The sequence below is a fragment of the Fistularia commersonii genome, chromosome 4 (assembly GCF_037954325.1).
Source record: "Fistularia commersonii isolate RoL2024-O1a breed Wild chromosome 4, RoL_Fcom_v1.0, whole genome shotgun sequence".
Taxonomy (NCBI): domain Eukaryota; kingdom Metazoa; phylum Chordata; class Actinopteri; order Syngnathiformes; family Fistulariidae; genus Fistularia; species Fistularia commersonii.
The window spans coordinates 12,778,100-12,797,806 of record NC_141287.1 but is presented as its reverse complement, the minus strand read 5'-3'; the positions used below and the strand labels follow the sequence as shown (position 1 = coordinate 12,797,806).

At 48.4% G+C, this 19,707-nt stretch overlaps 2 protein-coding genes across 3 annotated transcripts; one reads left to right on the top strand and one right to left on the bottom strand.

Moving 5' to 3' along the window:
* Positions 1–3,379: 3,379 nt before the first annotated feature.
* Positions 3,380–9,562, bottom strand: cnot9 (CCR4-NOT transcription complex subunit 9). 2 transcript variants are annotated; one of them, XM_086145368.1, is made up of 9 exons: positions 9,504–9,562; positions 9,118–9,189; positions 7,605–7,790; positions 7,410–7,525; positions 6,805–6,914; positions 6,592–6,701; positions 6,333–6,431; positions 5,018–5,109; positions 3,380–4,341 (listed from the first exon to the last, which is right to left on the bottom strand). In XM_086145368.1, exons 2-9 carry the CDS (start codon positions 9,118–9,120, stop codon positions 4,173–4,175), a joined length of 885 nt encoding a protein of 294 aa, XP_086001494.1. In that variant the 5' UTR covers positions 9,121–9,189; positions 9,504–9,562; the 3' UTR covers positions 3,380–4,172. The 2 variants fall into 2 exon arrangements, with proteins under 2 accessions (XP_086001494.1, XP_086001493.1); XM_086145367.1 differs by lacking the exons at positions 9,118–9,189; positions 9,504–9,562 and adding an exon at positions 8,733–9,097.
* Positions 9,144–19,501, top strand: usp37 (ubiquitin specific peptidase 37). The gene is made up of 24 exons (XM_086145365.1): positions 9,144–9,337; positions 10,295–10,527; positions 10,943–11,093; positions 11,735–11,826; positions 11,907–12,034; positions 12,557–12,634; positions 12,718–12,806; positions 13,064–13,157; positions 13,268–13,423; positions 14,261–14,392; positions 14,470–14,593; positions 14,672–14,925; positions 15,008–15,125; positions 15,210–15,289; positions 16,331–16,495; positions 16,589–16,639; positions 16,750–16,891; positions 16,964–17,183; positions 17,260–17,426; positions 17,559–17,619; positions 18,314–18,429; positions 18,521–18,590; positions 18,670–18,808; positions 18,880–19,501. The coding sequence occupies exons 2-24, from the start codon at positions 10,354–10,356 to the stop codon at positions 18,965–18,967; spliced, it is 2,889 nt and encodes a 962-aa protein (XP_086001491.1). The 5' UTR covers positions 9,144–9,337; positions 10,295–10,353; the 3' UTR covers positions 18,968–19,501.
* The last annotated feature ends 206 nt before the right edge of the window (positions 19,502–19,707 follow it).

The following is a 19,707-nucleotide window of genomic DNA, read 5'->3' as shown; positions in this document are numbered from 1 at the left end:
TATTGTTTATAATATAGTTACAATCATGTATAATTTCAGACACACTAGACACAATTTGTTATATACACACACACTCATTGACCGCTTAATTAGATATATCTTTTCAAGTGCTTATGGATGCTAAAGGCAAATCAGCCAATCACACGGCAGCGACTCAACGTATGAGCTTCAAACCAGCATGAGAAGGTGGCGGAGAGGTGACCGAAAGTCTTTGAACATGACTTGGCTGCCGGTCCGATAGTTTCGGGAGGAAACAGGAAGAATGAGAACCCCGCTGTTAGCTAACTCCGGACTTCTCTTTGGTCCAAAATGCTGGTGTTCCTCTGCAAGCCCAGGAGACCCCTCTGAGGAAAAGCAGACCATGAGAGCTCGAACCTACTCACTGACCCTTCTTGCTGCTCCTGTTCATTTTGTCGCAATAAAACAACTGACCAATGACAAATAGGTTTCGATCATGGGTGTGGCTTATGAGGAGCAAGCAACGAAAAACAATGTGCCTCAGAGTAGGAGCTCAGATGGTTCTAGGAGCTGAGGTCCTACTTCCTGGAAAGGTTCCAGGAGGTGCAAGAACTTCCTACATCCTGAAAGCGGCTATGGTTCAAGAAATACAAAGTGCTGAACCGTCTCTTTGTCGCTCCTTTCTTGCTGGTTTTGTCCATCGTGTTGCAAGAAAAGGGCTGACGGGGAACTGAAAAAGGGTTTAAAAAAGGCATACCGCAAGAGGTATTTGGTCATGGGCGTGGCTTATGGGATCCAACCAATCACCAGGCACCTACATGATAGGACCATCACCTGGAACTGGAAAGAGACCCTGCCTGAAGCTGTAGGTCCCTGGTTTCCGCTGCCGTCCCAATACATGACGGATCGGTCTATGTCCAGGAAAGGTTCTCAGAGCTGTAAAGAGTTCCTCCAGTGCTAAAGGGAGTAAAAAAAAAGAGAAGGGGGTGCTGTCCTTCTTCAACGTTGAGCAGAAACGAGCCCCTCGCCCCGGGGTCATGATTGGGTCTGATGACTTTTGACCTCCTGCCATTGAGATACTATGCAGTCGTTGCAGTAATTCATCAGAGATGCAGTCATGGATCTCCCTTTGGCCACCCTCTGTCCATCGGGCAATGGTACCGTCCAGATGAAGAAGAAAACGTAATGGTTTGGACGAAAGTGTGTGTGTGTGTGTGTGTGTGTGTGTGTGTGGGGGGGGGGGGGGGGGGGGGGAGTTACCCATGGAAAAAAAAAACACCGCTGCCAACTGGTCACTTTTCCAAATAAAAACTATTTATCTTTCACAAGAGAAACCGCCTGGTTTTCCAGCCACTCCTTCTCTCTCCTTCTTCTCCTTTCCCCATCAGATCCAAACTTCCTGACCCCGCCCCCCTCACCGACACGGACTTTCATGTAATCCAGCCACGAGACACCACTGACATTTTTTTTTTCTACGCGTCGGGTCGACTCCCTCAGCGCGGTGAGTCACATACGCGGACGCTGCCTCGGGGATTTGACTGACCACACGCACACACACACACACACACACACACACACACATCCGTATCCATGGCGACAGCTGACAGGCAAGAAATGTGAACAACATAGCAAGCTGTTAGGAGTTTATAACACATTTATCAATCCGCTTCTCTTGGAAGGAATTCTATAAACTGGGGAGGAGGCGCCAAGTGGAGGGGTGGGTTAATCACAACCAGACGTCCTCACCATCCGAGCCCCCACCGCAGCGCCAAACTTCCAATTATGGACTACAAACATGCATGTTTAGGAGGAGATGTTCTCACCGGTGCAGGGGGGAGGGGGGTCCTCTCCGCTTGGAGGTGTATTCCAGGACACGTCCACGCAGCGTTTGCCCCGCTCGCCGTCTTCAATCCCTAGGAGTGTCCCGGCAGGGATATGGCTCAGCCTCCTGTCTCCTTGCACTGGAGGAACATGACTCCCCTCCTCCTCTCCCTCCTCTTCCTCCTCGCCAGCCTTCCTTCCTTTGGGCCACTCCCTCCAGCCTCTCCAACCCCTCCCTGCACCAGCCGCCTCTGTCTCCCTCCTCCTCCTCCCGCTGCCTGGCAAAGGATGCTCTGCAGTCCCGCGGCTGACTCTCCTGGGAGAAAAGGGGTCCTGTGTGTGTGTGTGTGTGTGTGTGTGTCTGATTGCAGGGAGTTTATTGCTCACAACGCAACATCTGAACTTCTTGTAAACTCTTAACAAACAGAAATTGAGAACTTTTGTCAACGTTAAGATGCTTGATTCAAATGGGTAGGGGGGGGTTTAAAAAAAAAAAAAAAGGAAAAGGAAGGGGTCAGTTTCCTCTTGACCTGCTGGGGGCATGTCGTCATGGTAACTGACTTTAAAATTGTGGACAAAGTAACAGGAAGTAGGCGGTTTAGAACTCAGCGGGGTTGTAAAAGTGATGATGCTGGGAAAAAAAAAAACAAAACAATGCCATTAACCCTTTCACTTCTGTAATCACACGTCTATCAGCTCCTTTTTCTCAACTTTTTGAACTTACTGAACTTTTATCTTCACGTGGTGTCTGAGGCGGTGGGTGCCACGGGGATTGAGTCTGCCCGGCGCCTCTGCAGCATCCTTGGGAGATAATGGAGGGAGTGGCGTCCTGTTAAATGTTCCGGTGAAAGGAAAGCATTTTAAGTGGTGATGCAGGTAGATTCATCCATCCATTTGAAGCGGCGGGGTCTCAGAGGCCCTCAGCAGGCCAAAATGTTACAACAAAATGCTCACTTTAGTGGATAAGATGCCTATTGCCATGGCAACACATAGATTTTTCACTTGATCTGCCCATAACATACCATCGTTTTTACATAAATGACTACAAATGACCATTTCAATGCATTAACCGAAAAGGGCCATTAGCGCAACCAAATGGTAATTACAGTGTAGTAAATGTGTTTATCTAATGAGTGGTTCATTCACACAGAGCTCCTCCACTGTAAAACCATCTTTCCATCTCTATCCCTGGAGGTGAATACCATTTGTTTAAGAATCGCCTCAAAAACCTTTATTTGTTTACAACTAGTGCTAGGCTAACCCCTAGCTGTTGTAGGCACACTCTGCTGAGGGACATCCCATAATACACCTCTCTTGTTCTGCACTCATCAACAATGAATGACGGCAACCTCCTATCTTCTCCCATCTTGCAGGTTCCTGAGGAGCTGCGGTGTCCACCATTTATATTCCTTTTTTAAATGAATATTAAAGCTATCACTGTGTCATGTCAGCTGTTGGCGCTACTAGTGATATCAGTATGAGAGCACCCATCGGTCTGTGTCTAAACCTGGCTGGTCAAGGCAGAAGTCCTGCCCGATCATCTCGAAGAGCTGTGGTCCAAACCTGCTGTGGTCCAAAAAGTTTGCATGACGTCCGTCAGTTGTCATTACGGTGGTCTTTATTATTCAACGGTAAAATATATTGTTTCACACAATTCTCCGAAACAACGGAGCTCGAAACAACGGAGCTCGAAAAACGGCGAACAACCGACAGGAGGAAAGAAAAAAAAAAGCACATGTAACACCGGCTGATATCCCATAGTTGGATTGAAACAGTTGCCGAGCGTTACAAATGGAAATGGGGGGCGGTGGGGTGAGGTTCATACAGAAGATTCACAAAAATAGGAGTTTGTTAGAAGTTCTCCTGTAGAAAGAACCTTATCTTTTCATTGGACCCAGATTTTCCCAACAATGCCGGGGGCAACAGCGTGGGAATGAAATGGGTCAGAACTACATCTTATCCATAGAAGCAACTGGGATATCTTACATTATAAGGCGCTTGTAGATCTGATTTATTCAAAGTACCAAAGAGAGTATCAGCTGATTCGCCAAAAAACTAGTACTATGGAATACTCGTTCCTCTCTAATGGATGTTGAGAGTATTTTATCCAGTCCTGTCCTGCTGCAGGTCGTCCTCCATGTGAATCTTTGTCCCTGATGCGAACAGGAGGGGGCGGGGTCTCTGGGGGGGGGGGCGGAGCATCCGAGATTGGGGGTGTAGTCAAACAGCAGAGGAGTGAAACGCAGACGTACGAACAGCTATGAAGCCCTTCTCTATGCGGACAGTCTTAGCACCGCGTTTGGTGGGAGTACGAAAAAAAGAACCTAGAGAGCGAGGGGTCCGTCGCCGTGGGATCGCGGATGGCTCCGCCCCCCTACGGCGCCCGCCGCCAGTCACTGCGGCGCCAACGGGATCCCCCGGGCGTCGGTCACCTGGCCCTCCTGCAGGTTCTTCACCAGCTGAGCCAGCCAGCGCTTGGTGGTGGTGTCGTCCTTCAGCACCTGGGCAAAGGTGCTGTCCTTCAGCTGGTCAGGGAGACACTGGCGCAGCGCCTCCCGTGCCCTGAGGGAGCGAGGAGGAAACTTCACGTTAGCAACAGAACGCCTACTTTTACCTCCATTACAACCTTCAGACTGGTCCTTCTGAAGCCTATGGTTTGGGTTTACATCTGCCACAGCTTAACACCCAACTGGGTAGCCTAGCTCAGCTGGAGTAAGGGGGACGGGGTCATTTTGGGAACAGCTGATGGGGAAACAACACAGTACTACCTGGAGACTCTTGGAGAAGAGCTGCCTTGGATTGACAAAGTTCTACGTTATTGGTCTTCGGATTTTATTCATTCATTCATCATCTAAACTGCTCATTCTGCACGGGTTCATGGGGGGGGGGGGTGTTGAAGCCCATCCCAGCTGTCATTGGGCAAAAGGCGGGGGTTCACCATGGATTGATCCTGGGGCTACGTAAAGAGACAAACCGCTCACCTTCCCATTTATACATCACAGACATGCAGCATTCACACGTCATGCTGCGGATTTTATTTATTTCAAATAAAAGTTAACCCCTCCCACACATCCCTAGGACAAGATGCCCTCAAAGCCAGCTCTCGCGGTTGCTCATGCTTCTGGCGCCAGCTTGTGGCGATGAACGGCGATCACACGTCACTGCCTGCCCCGTATCTTTGTCGAGCATCTCAAAAGTCAGGCGACACAGGTGGATTTTTGTATGGGGGGGGGGGTACCTGAGGTTATCTGAGAGGCGGAGGTAGCAGCGGACGACGTGCTTCAGCAGGCGGGCCGAGGGCTCCTTCGACAGCTGCAGTACCATCTTCCCCTGTGGATGGGGGAAAAAAAAAAGACGACATGAAGGTCGCGATCTACTATTCAGTGCCGGGCCATCGGTAAACAGTGGAATCCAAAATTATCCAGAGCCGGCCTGAAAATATGTCAAAAATGATAAGAATCACACAGAAGAGAGGAATGCATTTCAAAGTTATAACTGAAAAGTAGGGCTGCCATGACCAGTTGACAGCCAATTGAAAGTAGGTCAGAGAGAAATGTCTCGCTTTTTCCCCCCAATGCGCTGACGGCACATTAACAGTGGTGGCAAACTACATAATCTGAGTCACTCACAAGACAGATCCGGTTCAGTTGAGCCAGTGTTCTTGGCAACACCCATGCTATGAATCCATGTACACATTGTTAATTTATAGGGGTTTATTTTAAAATTACACTTGCCAAATAAATAAACAGCTCTGACACAAATATGCAAAACAAAAATCCAAAACATGCAAATCAATTAAAGGTGAACCAAAATTAAAAGTGTAAAATGTAGAACAGCAACAAAACAGAACCGTTAAGAAAATGTGCAAAAGTTCTATTTGTTTAATAAATAGGAATCACCTGATCTAGTAATGTTTCTCGTCAAATTTGAGTCAATGAACCGTTGATTTCAGAAAAATCAACTGATTTAGTAGTGTTTCTGTTGAGTCCACTGACTCGAGTTAGTGAACTGATTCAAAAGAATCATCTGTTTCAGCAGTGTCTCCAGTGAATCCGCTGACTATTCGAGTCAGCTAACCCATCCATACAAATCATCTGAATATGTTGTGTTTTTGTTGAGGCCACTTTATCGCCTTGTGCACTTCGCAGCAGTGGATCACAGGACTTGTGACTCAGTACAAAGATTTGAATCGTTAACCAGGGTTATTCAGGAGCTGCGCAGCTCTAACCGGTAAACAGACGTGGATGTACAGGTAGAGGCATTGAGGTGGCTGATGAGGGGCCAACTTTAAAACATATCAAAGTCTGGGAACATCCCTCTGTGTGACCCAGTCAACAAATGTTTATTTTAATTATGATTTGATCTTTGTGCACCCAATTTTCTTATTAAAAGGAGAGAAAATGTATTTTTATTGCTGCAATAAATAAATAAATGCCAGTCTTTTTTCAATGATCACTGGTGAAATAGTCATTTGTTGCTGCCTTGCTGAAATGTCCAAAAAAATTGCATGTCAGTTAAGAGAACGGAAAAAAAGAAAGAAAAGACTGACTCACGAGGATCATGGCAACGTGGGAGAAACGCTCGTACGTCTGGCAGATGTAAGCCAACCCTGTGTCGTCCAGAAGGATCTTCTGAAGTATGAAAGTTGCAACCTGTGGATCAGAAGGGAGGTGTGATATAGGGGTGTTATAATGACAAAGCAAAGGTTAAATAAAAATAAATAAATAAATAAATAAAAAAGCTAAGAAGAATTAGACAGCAGTAATAATGAGAAGATTTTCTGGAACCCTCCTCGACTCAGTGGTCACGTACCGTCTTGGAAAGCTCGCTCCCGGATTCCATGATGCGGAGACACAGCGGGATGATTTCGGTGGTGAGGAGGAAGTTGATCACTTCCTGCTCGTCTGTTTTGACCAAGGCGCCTGTGGCGCGGACAGGAAAAAATACAACAGCTCTGAGAGCGACGTTTCCACAGTGGAGGGTAAAGACGAGGGCAAGGGAACACAGCCAGGAGGGTTTACTCACCGATGACCCCGAGGCTGGTCAGCCGCAGGTACTCGAACGGCCGCGTTTTGCTCACGGTGTGCAGGAACGGGTACAGGAAGAGGGGGATGTGAGCAGCAAGAAATGCCGACCTGGAGGAGGAAAACAAAACACAGCTGACTTTCAATCCACAAATTCACTGATTTTCAAACCCACTCCTTGTGGTCCTCTGTGCATGTCAGTTTGGAGACCTAACGTTGCCACAGTTACTTGAAACATGTCCAAAAGTCATTCCACACCCATCCTGACTGCGGAGTGTTTGGATGTGAAGAAAAATAAAATAAATGCTATGGGCACATCATGTTAATACAAGTCACAACAAAGGTGGGCAGCAATTCTGCAATAATAAAAACGTTGAAAGAATTTATCTACAAAATGTGTGTGTGTGTGTGTGGCATGAAGGTTTCACCACGATGTGTCCTAAACACATGATGTTCCAAAACAACATGTGTACTCTCCCCTGATTGTTGTTGTGCTATTGTTCCACCCCGACAAAATAGTAACAGATGGATTACTTGTTTCTCTCAGAACAAGTGGAACAGCTTCATCATTTAACCCTTCATAGGTGGAGGAGTGGGGGCACTTACCGTGTCTCTGGGTGTGAGGCGACACACTGCAGCAGTGCCAGGGCGTTACACACTCTGTTAGACTGGTGTGCGGTGAGTGTGGGCGGGTTTATAGATGGGTAGATGTTGACAATTTCCTGAAAAGAAGAATATCGAGAGCAGCGTGAGCAAAAACGCAACGGTCCATTCAACATGGGTCGGGGCAAAGCGGCGCACCTGCAGGAGGGCGGCAATGGTGCCACAGGAGTGCCACAGCATGGGGGCCAGATCTGGCACTGACTCGCGCTTCTTGCTGAGCTCCAGCAAGGCGTTTTCTCTGGTCTCGGGGCTGGATAGCTCGTTGATCCATTGGTAAATCTTCTCCCGGTCCACCTGGGCCAGGGCTGTGACGTTTGTTACGGCCTGTGAGGTAGGCAGGGGTCATCACGTGAGGGGGTATCATTTAATCAAAGAATAAAAAAGTGTCAGGAGAGTCAAAATCAGACAGCAATATTGGCTCCCCACACTTGTATCACAAGCGGTGCAGAGAATAAAAAAAGCATGATTCAATAACAATAATTCACTCTGACAATTATAGTTAACAACAAAAGAGTAAATAACAGCTGTTAGAGTCTGTGGCACTAAACATTGATTCATACTGATCTTCTTCCTTTCCTTCAGGAACCTAAGCACCGCCAACTCTCCCTCCTCAGTTTATCCACCAATCCATCCTGGTTGCACATGTTTCATCACCTCTTCTCTGCTTTCTGTTGTTCTCAACTGCTAAACCTAAGTACTGAAAATCCTCCACCTTCTTTAGCTCCACTCCCTGTATCCTCACCATTCATCCTGAGTTCCTCTCGGGTTCCTCTCAAAAACACATGTATTCGATCTTGCCAGGGCTAACCTTCATCCCTCTCCTTTTCAGGCCAAAACCTCCGCCTCCCTAGATTCCCCTCTATCTGCTCTCAATACAGATCATCATTCTGTCATTCCAAATGAGCCTTTAAAAGTGTTATGGTCCACTGTCCCCTATGATTTTTATCATGGTAATTGGCACTTGTAACATGGGAAAAACACTAGGTAAGATTTTTGGACTTCTACCAACCACTGAGCAATAAACACAACGCCAATTTTTAAACGTATGACATGCTTGTCTTTAGTAAAATACGATTAGATGGTTGAAATAGTATATCAAGTCTGGACTGGATGTAAACAACTGTGTCCGGACGCCCTAACGATGGAGACCAATGCAACATGGGGTGTCTGTATGACGGTTGGGTAACTTTGATGCCAATTGAAGGGAAACAAAAGGGGCTAGAGGAATTTTAAAAGGGAACGAAGGGGCTGAAATCGGATACTCACTGCTCCCGTGGCCAGCATCCTCCGACGTCCTTTGTGAAAACTACAGTTTCACCCCGCAAATTCTATGAAGCGTATGTTATTCGGCTGCAACGAGTCAAAGTTTCCGTAGCTAACGCAAGGTTAGCGGCAGCTAGCGCTAGCTAGCGGATAATGACTTGACGGACCCAGCGCGTGCGTGTCATCAGCGTAACAAAACAACAAACCGTCATTAATCTAAAAGGGTTATAAACCGTTATTATTCTCATGCGTGCACGTTTAGGCGCCCTAAACAAGTAAAAACTCAGTATAACCGATCATATCATGATCCAGCGTCGATGCTACGACTGCTAGACTGCAAATTACCCCCAAGTCTCGCGAGAAGTAGTTGGGACGCGCTCCCGCTTACCATTTCCGTGGTGAATTTTCATATTCCCGCCATCATCGCGTAGCGCTGGTGAGGCGTCCGTGTGCGGCTTCACTGTCAACAACACACACACATACATACATACACACACACGGGGAGCAGGTGAATGCCGGCGAAACAAACTTTCGGCCCTCGCAGGACTCACGGAAGCGCCGCTGTGTATTTAAAAAAAAGTTCCGAGACGACCGCGCATCGACCGCAGGTAAGAAGCCCCGACCGAGCGATGCCACCGGTTTCAACCCATCAACCCCCTCCGAAATTACAATCAGGCAAATTAGCCATTTAGCTAGCTCGCCTTAGCTCTTTAGCCGAGCTGCTAATGTCGGCCTCCATCACCATTCAGCGTCTGTAGGTGAAGACGACATTACCCGCATCACACACACCGCCGCTCAAGCGAAAACACCGCTTAACTCCCCCGACGTCGCTCATGTGTCCGCCCGTTCATGTTTATTAGCTTAGCTGTTAGCTACTCGGGTGTAGCTGTAATGACTTCTAGTTCGCAGTGTGTTTCGTCTTTGCTAGCGCGGTACACCGTGGCAATTGGGCTAGTTTTGATAGCTAATACAAACCAACGCTACACGAGCACCGCTAGCAGGCTAACTCAACTAGTGCGACTTTTTGCACTTTATGAAAAAAGAAACACGCACTTTTTGTCGTTTTATTTCACAACATCGGGTTTATGAATGAGCTATAAATGGACCTTTGATGTGTGTTTGTGCTAATACGTGCTAGGTTTCGCTTTACATCATTTCGAGTCGGAAGTTTTGTTGTGTCGAACGGCAACTTCAGTACATTAGCAATTTCTTTCATACATGTAGTTTACATAACGATTAATATTGATGTTTTCAATGCATAGTTCTAGACCGGGGTGTTTGTCAAGGTTTATGAGTGCTGTCAAAGCTGTGAAATCAAAATAAATCTCGGAAAAGATCCAGCTTCCAAGCCTGTGATGTTCCCGGCTTGTGGTGGTGCTAACTCCCTCCTCCATAGACCCAGAATGAACTTTTTATGAGTGAGTGAATTCAGCTGGGTATTTTTAAAGGCTTTTGGGGACATTTGATTGCAGTGGCCGTGATGGAGGTGGTCAGCAGGTGCAACCTTCATCCTCTTACCAACACACCTAATTTAAATGCCCTCCCCCTTTGTTTTTCCTCATCAGCGGGGTTTGATCGACACATCCCGGTGTCCCCCAAAAGTGCACTAACTGGATTGCAAGCCATGGCCACTAAAGTGCCGAAACTCTCCAGTGGCAGCGCTGTGAAGATTCGCCTCACCAGCCTGGACTTGGGCACCACGAGATGGAAAGAAGGAACCTTCGAGATCCTAGAGAAGGACAACAAAGTGAACCTCTGCCTGAGGTTCAGCTGCGGCGGAGCTTCCAAGACCTTCCAGGTACGGTTCGGGTTGACCATGCGTGCAGAGTTGCTCTCAACCCTGCTTTACCTTGATATCGGATCTTCCACACCTTGCATTACACTGCTTCAGTGGTACATTTTCTCTGCTGTTCTGCTGCTTAGAAGCAGATGTTTTGTGACATGTATAAGAGCTTTGGTAGTTCAAAAACAAGCACGCCTTCACCAAAGATTTCTCTCAGTTAGCGTGTTCATGCAGTTTAGCATTATTAATGTCTCAGCTCCTACAACGTACACATTGGGCCCCCTGGCGCAGCAAAATTGTGAAGTAGTTTGTACACGATCATGAAGTGAGTTGTCGAAGTCTAGCTTGGCGTTTTGGCTCTGGAAATTCAGAGGAGAAACAAATGAACGGTTGTTAAATAACTTGTTTTTGGCGTCGCCTGCACTTTTAGCTGAACCAAAATGTGAAGAACGTCAACCAGAACCCACCCCGGATCATCGTGACATTGAAAGACAACAGCGTCATAACCCTGGACAAGATGCCTCTCTCGCTGCTCCAGAAGACTAAAGAATACCTGGACAAGCTGAAGCAGGGGAAGACAAGTAACTATGCTTTGGTTCTTCAATTTGGATTTCTCGAACTATAGCCGCTTTCAGGATGTAGGAAGTTCTTGCAGCTCCTAGAACCTTTCCAGAAAGTAGAACATCAGCTCCGAGAGCCATCTTAGCTTCTACTCCGAGGTGGATTGTTTTTCGGTTTCATAGGAACTAATTTCACATAGGGTATTGGCAGACCTCATAAGCGACCCCCATTATGAGATACTTCTTGCGGAATACAGAATGCATTTTTTAAAAACGTATCACAGTCACTGGTCAGCTGTTTTATTGCGATAAAATGGACAGAAGTAGCAAGGAAGTCCAAGTTCTTCTGCCCTGCCACGCCACAGACAGGTTTCCTGTGACTGTGAGAATACAAAACTAGGAGGCTAATTCCTGGAACCACATTAGACCTGGATACTTCTTGGAAAATTTCGCCTTCAGACTTCTTTGTCTCATTGATGCTAGCTTCTCCGCTTGTGGTTCGTTGCAATTGGTTTCAATTTGTCCCCCCGGGCAATGATTGTTTCATATTACGATGAATAAATCCATTAGCAGCCTTACCAACTGTGTGTTGAGTCCAAGCAGATTAGCGGCGTCGCTGTTTAGTCAAAACAGTGATTTGCTCATGTCTGCTCCCCCTGCAGCTGTCTTGAAATCGTCCCATGGCAGCGCCAACTTCAGCATACTCAGCAGCCGCTCGGTGAAGAGCGAGACCAGCCCTTCTGGGGAGAGACAGGTGAGTGACCCCCCCCCCCCCAAACATTACCTAAGGTTTCTCCTCGTTTTGACTCTCCACTTGAACATCTGCTGCCTCAGAACATCTTCCAGACCACGCCACGGCGGCAGAGCACTGAGGGGCGGGAGGACACCACGCCACGGAAGCCCCTGGGCAGTCCGAGCCGAGCATCGTCCACCCCCACGCGCTCCGGACTCTCTGAGAACAGGTGGGTAGAGCTTTCAAATCAGGTTCTCTTGGCGCCCGTTTGGATTCATTGTAGAATAGTGGATATCAGACATCCTTAAATTTTAGTGACAAAGTGGAACTAGCTATTAGCTGATGTGTTGCTGTTGTGAGACCTACTTCTCCTTTGGGCTTCTCCCTTCAGAGGTCACCACAGCCAGTCTCTCTCCACCTAAGCCTCTTTCCTTGCAGCAAGTAACATCCTATCCTCCATTCCTCCATCAATAAACCTCCTCTCTGGTCTTCCTCTAGTTCTCCTCCAACCTTTGCATCCTTCTACCTACCTTCTTTATTCACCTTCTTTCCTCTATCAATGTCCAAACCATCTCAGTCTGACTTTATCTCCAGAACATCCTCTCTTTCCTTCTCATACTCAATGTCTGCTGCCTCCTGCCCTCTCCTCAGTGTCTCTAGACCAGACTTGTTGTTGCTAGAACATGTTCCACCCCCCACCCCCCACCTCCCCAATTTAAATGATCAATTATGCCTTGTCGTTGAATTCCAGGAGCGAGAAGAGGAAGCGGCTCCTGGCCTCCGAGAGTGACCTGACTGAGGACTACCCCAAGGAGAATGACTCATCGAGGTGACAGCAGTGCCAAGCCAATCATCTTAGGAGGCCGTCTACGTGGTCGTGTAACACACCGTTTTTATTTTATTTTTTGTTAGCAACAACAAGGCAACCTCGGACCCGTCTCGGAAGTTTCTGCTGGGCTGCAAAGACAAGCTGAAGCAGGCGGAAGAGAACAGGAGCTCAGGTAGGTTCCTTTGCTTGGGCAGCGGTCTCCTACCGCCCGTCGTGGATTCTCGTCTTTTCAAACTGTCTTGTTCCCTGATGTTGGCTAACGGAAGCCGGTCCCGAACATCTCTCGTCACCAAAACACATTCTACACTCCCATTTTTTTCCCCGATGTTCTTATTGGGAGATTATCTTATAGATTCTGGGCTTCTTGTCATTGTGGAGTTCTCAATCGTCCTCCTCAGACTTCCTTGTCCCTCTGGACTTTACTCTCAGCTCCCCTCGGCTCGACCCCCCTCCAGCCGTCGTCTTTCTATGGCAGCCGGTCCGTTACAAAAGACTACACCCAGAGCCACTCCTTCCTGGAAAGGTGGGCCTCTCTCACTCTCTCTCACACACACACACACACACACACACACACACACACACACCCTCATACCCGTCTCTGAAAAGTTGAGATGACCTGTTCACACCCGACAGGCCGTCCAGCGCATCGCAGACAACCACGGCGAAGAGGAGCCTGCTCCTGCCCAACCACTCTACGCCCTCGAAGAAGGTGCGCCCCTCCCTGGACTACGGAGGCTGGAACAAACAGAGGCCCTCTGCACTGGCCCAGCCTCAGCCTCCGCTGCAGGGGTAAGCATCCGCCACCCGGGGGCGCTATATTCTGCCGGGCAGCTTGTTTGTGTCATGTTTAGCAAAATAAGAGATGGAAGTAATAACAATCTGAGGTTCCAGAGATATTAACCACTTTTGCGCCGGAGTTGCTATTTGTAGCTGCCTGAGCCCTTCCAGGAACTTGAGAGTTTCCTGGTGCATTTGTACAGCTTAAGAAGCTGAGAGCTTCAGGTCCTGGCACCAATTCAGCTCCTACTCCGAGGCAGGGTCTGTTAGAGGTCATGGAACTACTCGTGATGTAGCTGCTTGGTGATTGGTTGAACTCATAAGCCACACCTATACCAGATACTTCTTGCGGACTAAGAGCATCAACATTTTAGCCAGTGTTGAGTTAGCTAACGGCTAATGATGTTCTTCACACAGTGAAGCAGTGCAGGGCGAAGATAAAAACACTCCAACCCATCTCATATTCCATGGTTATTATTCCAGCTTCCACCTCTTCTTCTTCAGTGGTTTATTTTTGAGCTTGGAGCTTAAGGTGAACATCACACAGGCCCCGATTGTTGTCCCTCACTGCCTACTGGAACACAGAATTAAAAGGTTCATGTTGAGGAGGCTACTTCGTGGAGCCAAAATCGTGCTGGACACTTCTTAGAACTTTTCAGTAACAGATGCTTCATAGCTCCCGCTGCATTTCCAGATCATTTTTGAGACATTTAATGCAAATGCTCGTTTCTTGAATTAGCAGGGACGGTGCGTGCGTGCGTGCGTGCGTGCGTGCGTGCGTGCGTGCGTGCGTGCGTGTGTTGAGGAAGACAGGCACTCATTGTCACTCTCTCCTCTTGCACGTCCCAGATTTTCCAACCTGGGCAACACTTGCTACATGAATGCCATCTTGCAGTCGCTCTTCAGTCTCCCCTCCTTCTCCAGCGACATGCTGAGGCAGAACATTCCCTGGAAGAAGGTGCCCATCAACGCATTGCTCAGGTATCCTGTGCACACATTTTGTGTACGTTGAGATCCCAAAAAATGCTTTATTCAATTTCCAATTTGTCGTCTTCCAGGCGTTTTGCTCACCTCATGGCCAAGAAGGACGTTGGCTGCCCAGAGACTAAGAAAGACCTTCTGAGGAAAGTAAAGAGTGCCATCTCTTCCACCGCAGAGCGATTCTCCGGGAACATGCAGAACGTAAGGTGCCCGTTGATGGGGAGAAAAGTCGAGAGACTCTTCGGGTGTAGTACTCAAATCACATTGCACGTTTCTAAGGATGCCCACGAGTTCCTGAGCCAGTGCCTTGATCAGCTGAAGGAAGATGTGGAGAAAATCAACAGGAGCTTGACGCATGAAGCCACTTCTTCCACCTCTTCTCTAACATTGTGCGACAACGGCCACGAGGCAACCACCCACCCGCTGGCGGCCAGGTCGGAGCCTGGGGAGGAAGCGGACACGTCCCGTGTCTATACTTGTCCCGTGGCCGTCAACATGGAGTTTGAGGTGCAGCACACCATCATCTGCAAAGGGTGAGATCTTGGTGGAATTTACCGGAATCGGGTATGAACAGTAAGGTATTTCAAAAACCAAGTAACTTCCTGTGTGTTGCAGATGTGGCGAGGTGGTGACCAAGCGCGAGCAGTTCAACGACCTGTCCATAGATCTCCCGCGCAGGAAGAAGACCCTCCCACTCCGCTCCATCCAGGACTCCCTAGACCTCTTCTTCAGGGTGCGTCACCAACGGCATACACACACACACACACTCAGCCGTCCCAGGGTTTCAGCTTGTCACAGCAACATGTTTCTCCTACAGATGGAGGAAATCGAGTATTCTTGTGAAAAATGCAACGGGAAGGCTGCGACTGTCACACATAAATTCAGCAAACTACCCAGGTACACACACACACACACACACACATACGGTCCGAAACATCACGCCTTGAAGGAACAGGAGTAACTCATCATGAAAGTATGCGCTTTTCATTTTACAGAGCAATCAGCATGAGCAGAGCATGACAGCGGCGATAATCTGGACTTAACCTCATTGAAAACAAATGGCGATTAAGACAATTTTTTGCATTTAAGCTTATCTGAGTAAAGGTCATAGTAAGCAATAATGGAATTAAGACGTGTTTGGCGTGTTTACTCTTCACCGGCACCAGATTAACAGCATTTTGTGATAATGCGATTTCAAGCAGGGAAAGATGTTGACAGCATCTGATTCTGCTGAGCCAATTCACTCAAATCTTCTGATTCAGTTGAGTTTCCAATAAGTTTCCAATAAGTGTCCTGACCTCATTTGTGAAGTGGTTCCTCCAAATGATCTTGATTCAATAGTGTGTTGGATGATTCCACTGACCCAAGTCATTGAACTGATTCACCCCGATCATCTGATCGTTGAGGCTGCTGACTCTTAACAGTGAACAGGTTCATCAAAATCAACTTGATTCAGTTGTGTTTTACTGTCGATTCCATCGTCCCGAGTCATCTAACCAGTTCAACCGAATCATCTGATTCAGTTTTGTTTACAGTGAGTTCACTCACTTGCGTGAATGGGTTCATCCGAATCACCTGAGTTTACAGCGTTTCCGGCAAGCTCCCAACAGCTACAACAGAAAAGAATATCTGTTGTCGCAGAAGGGGGCAATTAACACCCCTGTTCTCAAGTGATTCCGAGGACTATTTTTGTGCCGGAGCGCTGGTCGGACAGTATAGAGCTAGCATTAAAGCAGTGGAGGGACAGGAGAGGCTGAGAAGGTCCGGCCTGGAGGGCGTCAGATCGGTGCTCAGCTGTTCTAGCTGAGACAAAAAGCGAGTCAGCATACACTTCCTGTTTGTATCTTGGGAATGTTATGACATATAAATCAGTGCAGCAGCTAAGTGTGTCATGGCCATCCTCGACAACTCCAAATTCTTCCTCTTTGCTGCCTTCAGAGTCCTGATCCTGCACCTAAAGAGGTATAGCTTCAATGCCCAGCTATCACTGAACAGCAAGCTGGGCCAGCAGGTGGTGATCCCCCGCTACCTGACCCTGCTCTCCCACTGCACGGATTCCACGCGGCCCCCTGTCTGCCTGGGCTGGAGCTCGCAGGCTTCCCTGTAAGGATAGCTTAAAACCCCCAAAGGAATTATTTAGTCTACTAGTATTTTGTCTGAAGCAGAGATTTACAACCCCTTTTGTTTCCCATGAAGGTCCAGAACTTTGAAATCCTCGCAGTCCATGAATGCCTCAGCACCGCTCCGGTAAGATGGCGTCATGAATGGGACGTTTAGATGCTATGATACAAATGGCGTGCGGTGTTTGATTCCCGACGACCTCTCCCATTCCTTTTTGCCTCGTAAACGCACATAAGGCGTATCGGCGGGAAGGCCATCGCCTCGAGCTGCGCCGCCATCCTGCTCGACTCGGACTGTGAAGACGAGCCCACCAGGAAGGTGTGCCGCAAACGGCGACTCAGCAACTGCCTCCCTGAGGACGAGGAGCGGCCGGAGGAGGTGAGGAGAAGTTTCCGGGAGGGCCTCCAGCTCAGGAGCTATCTGTTTTGATGCGAGTTTATGTGTCCGCAGCGGGGCACAGCCATGGACCCGGCAGACTTCAGCGGCATAAACGATGACGAGATGCTGGACGCCGTGCTGGAGATCAGTCGCCAGGAGGCCGGGCTCTCCGCCGCCCCTCCCGTGGAGGATGAGGCCACCAGCAGCCCGGACACCGGCTTCGGGGACACCGACGCCAATGATCTGGCATATCATGCCGAGCTGATGGACGCCGACAGCAAGCAGCCCGCAGGTTGGGACCGTATCAAGGTGAGATCTGGTACATCTGGCGGGAAATTCTCACTGAATTGTGTGTCCGCCCGGCACAGATGTGCTGGACTCCCTGGACTTGACCATGGATGAGAACAAGGAGAACCAGACCCCAGAGGGGCCACAGCCACAGGGGGAGCTGGACTGGGTTCAGCAGTACAGCCTGGACCAGGAGAGGGAGGAGCAGGAGCTGCAGCAGGCGCTGGCCCAGAGTCTGCAGGAGCATGTAAGTTCAAAGGTCACCATGTTCCCCTTTATCGATGCGGGGCGCGTTTGTGGCCTAATATTGGAATTGCAAGCATGGCGTCGGCTATTCAGTCCAAATCCTTCATGGCTTCATGGTCTCTTCACCTCACAGGAAGCGCAGGAGATGAGAGAGGATGATGATTTGAAGAGAGCTACCGAGCTCAGCCTGCAAGGTACAAAGGAAACAGCTCAATTCATTGTTATGGACTTGGGTTAATCCGAGTCACTCACTGTAGTGATTCGTTTCACCTGAGTAAGTGTTGGTAAAATTTATATTCGTAAGAATAAAATAAGTTTTAGTTCCAAGTATGCAAATTAGAATGTAGACGCAATAATTAAATGTTTTAAATAGTTTAATAAACAAAAACAAACTGAACAAAAATACAAAATGCAAATTGTAAGTCAATTAAAATGCAAAATGTAGAACAGCAAGCGAACAGAACCCAATAATTTCAAAACATTCAGAAGTTCTAGTTGTTAAATTGCTAAGAATCATCAGAGTCGATGGCGTTACCTATGAGTCTGCTGACCTGCGTCAGTGAGCCAATCCGAATTATCTGATTTGTTAATGTTGCCGGTGAGTCTGCTGATTCAAGCCAGTGAGCGGGTTCAAGCCCATTCATTGAAGCCTCCAAATTGCCTGTAGGTGCGGACGATTAGACGTCTCTATATGCTAACCTTGTAATTGACAGGCCCGGGTAAAACCCCGCAGCCAATTAGAGCATCGAAGAAATCCGGCAACGGTCAAAACTTACCGTTAGCTACTTGCTAACTGGGGGATCTCTCGGAACTTTGAGCAGGATCAGAAGTTTTTCATTATTTTATTTTTTTTGTATGATTATTAAGGTATTCATACTTTCCCAACAGAGTTCAACAACTCCCTCCCTGAGCTGCTCTGCTCTGACGATGACTCGGGCAACGAGGACGTGCTGGACATGGAGTACACCGAGGCTGAGGCCGAGAACCTGAAGAGGAACGCAGAGGTGGGTGGGGTGGGGGGGGGCGTGTGTGCGTGTGTGTGTGAGAAACTAGTCTAGGTTGTCATGGCAACGACTAACCCCTCGTCATTCTCAGAGCGGAGACCTGGCCAACTCCTTCCGGCTCATCAGCGTGGTCAGTCACATCGGAAGCAGCTCCTCCTCAGGTCAGCGCCACCCCCACCTCCTTCCCGCCCCGCTGTAGGGCTCTCATTGGCTGACTTAACTGTTGCCCCCTTCCTGCAGGTCACTACATCAGCGACGTGTTTGACATGAAGAAGCAGTCGTGGTTGACCTACAATGACCTGGACGTGTCCCGCACGCAGGAAGCAGCCGTCCAGAGGGACCGTGACCGCAGCGGCTACATCTTCTTCTACATGCACAAGTGAGTTCCTCTCCCTCATGAAATAGACCTGCATGGTAGCCATGTTGCTAACCGGCCCTTGGCCTCCTCAGGGACGTGTTCGAGCAGCTGTCTGAGGTGGAGCGGCTTGGAGCCAGTGGCGCCTCGGAAGTGGGGAGGAATGTCCTGCAGCCCCTCTAACTGCTCCACAAACACACACACATGTTGCAGTAGCCCCGCCCCCTCTACATCAACCCCAGTACTACTGATCAGCTCTTCTGTCAAGTCCTGGCACTTTTTGTCTCCCAAGATGCCAGAAACCCCGTGAAGACGTTCCCGCATCGAATGTTTGTTTGTTCCTTTTTGCCTCTGCGTTCCATTGGGGGTGGGGGTGGGGTGTCTGTCTGTGTGTGCGTGTGTGTGTGGGGGGGGTTCTTTGATTTTATCTAAACTGTTTTTTGTAAAAAAAAAAATTTTTTTTGTTTTTCCCTTTTTTTCCTCCTCGCGCCTGTGACTTTTTGACGCCGGTCACCGAGACTTTAACATATAACACGAAAACATAAACATGGCGGTTGGCCTAATGCCAGACGGACGCCCCACTTCACTTCCCAACCCCCACAGCCATCCACCCACCCAGCAGGACACTTCATCCCATGTAACATTTTGCACCCCCCCCCCCCTTTATTTCCCCATATAAGCTAAATAAAGATATATTCTATGTTGGATTATAAGCTATAATAGAGTTAGAAGGGTCGTGGTATTTAGCGGGTACATTTTGGTGCAATATCTGTGTTCTGGCACAATTCAGCTTCCTGTTCGAGCAGAAACCCCCGACCCCTCCACCCCGCTGCTTGTCTATTGCTCAACATAACCTGGAACCCTTCCTCCTTCTCTTTACTTTGGAGATATGACCTTGTGCCTCCTGAGAGAAACTTTTATAA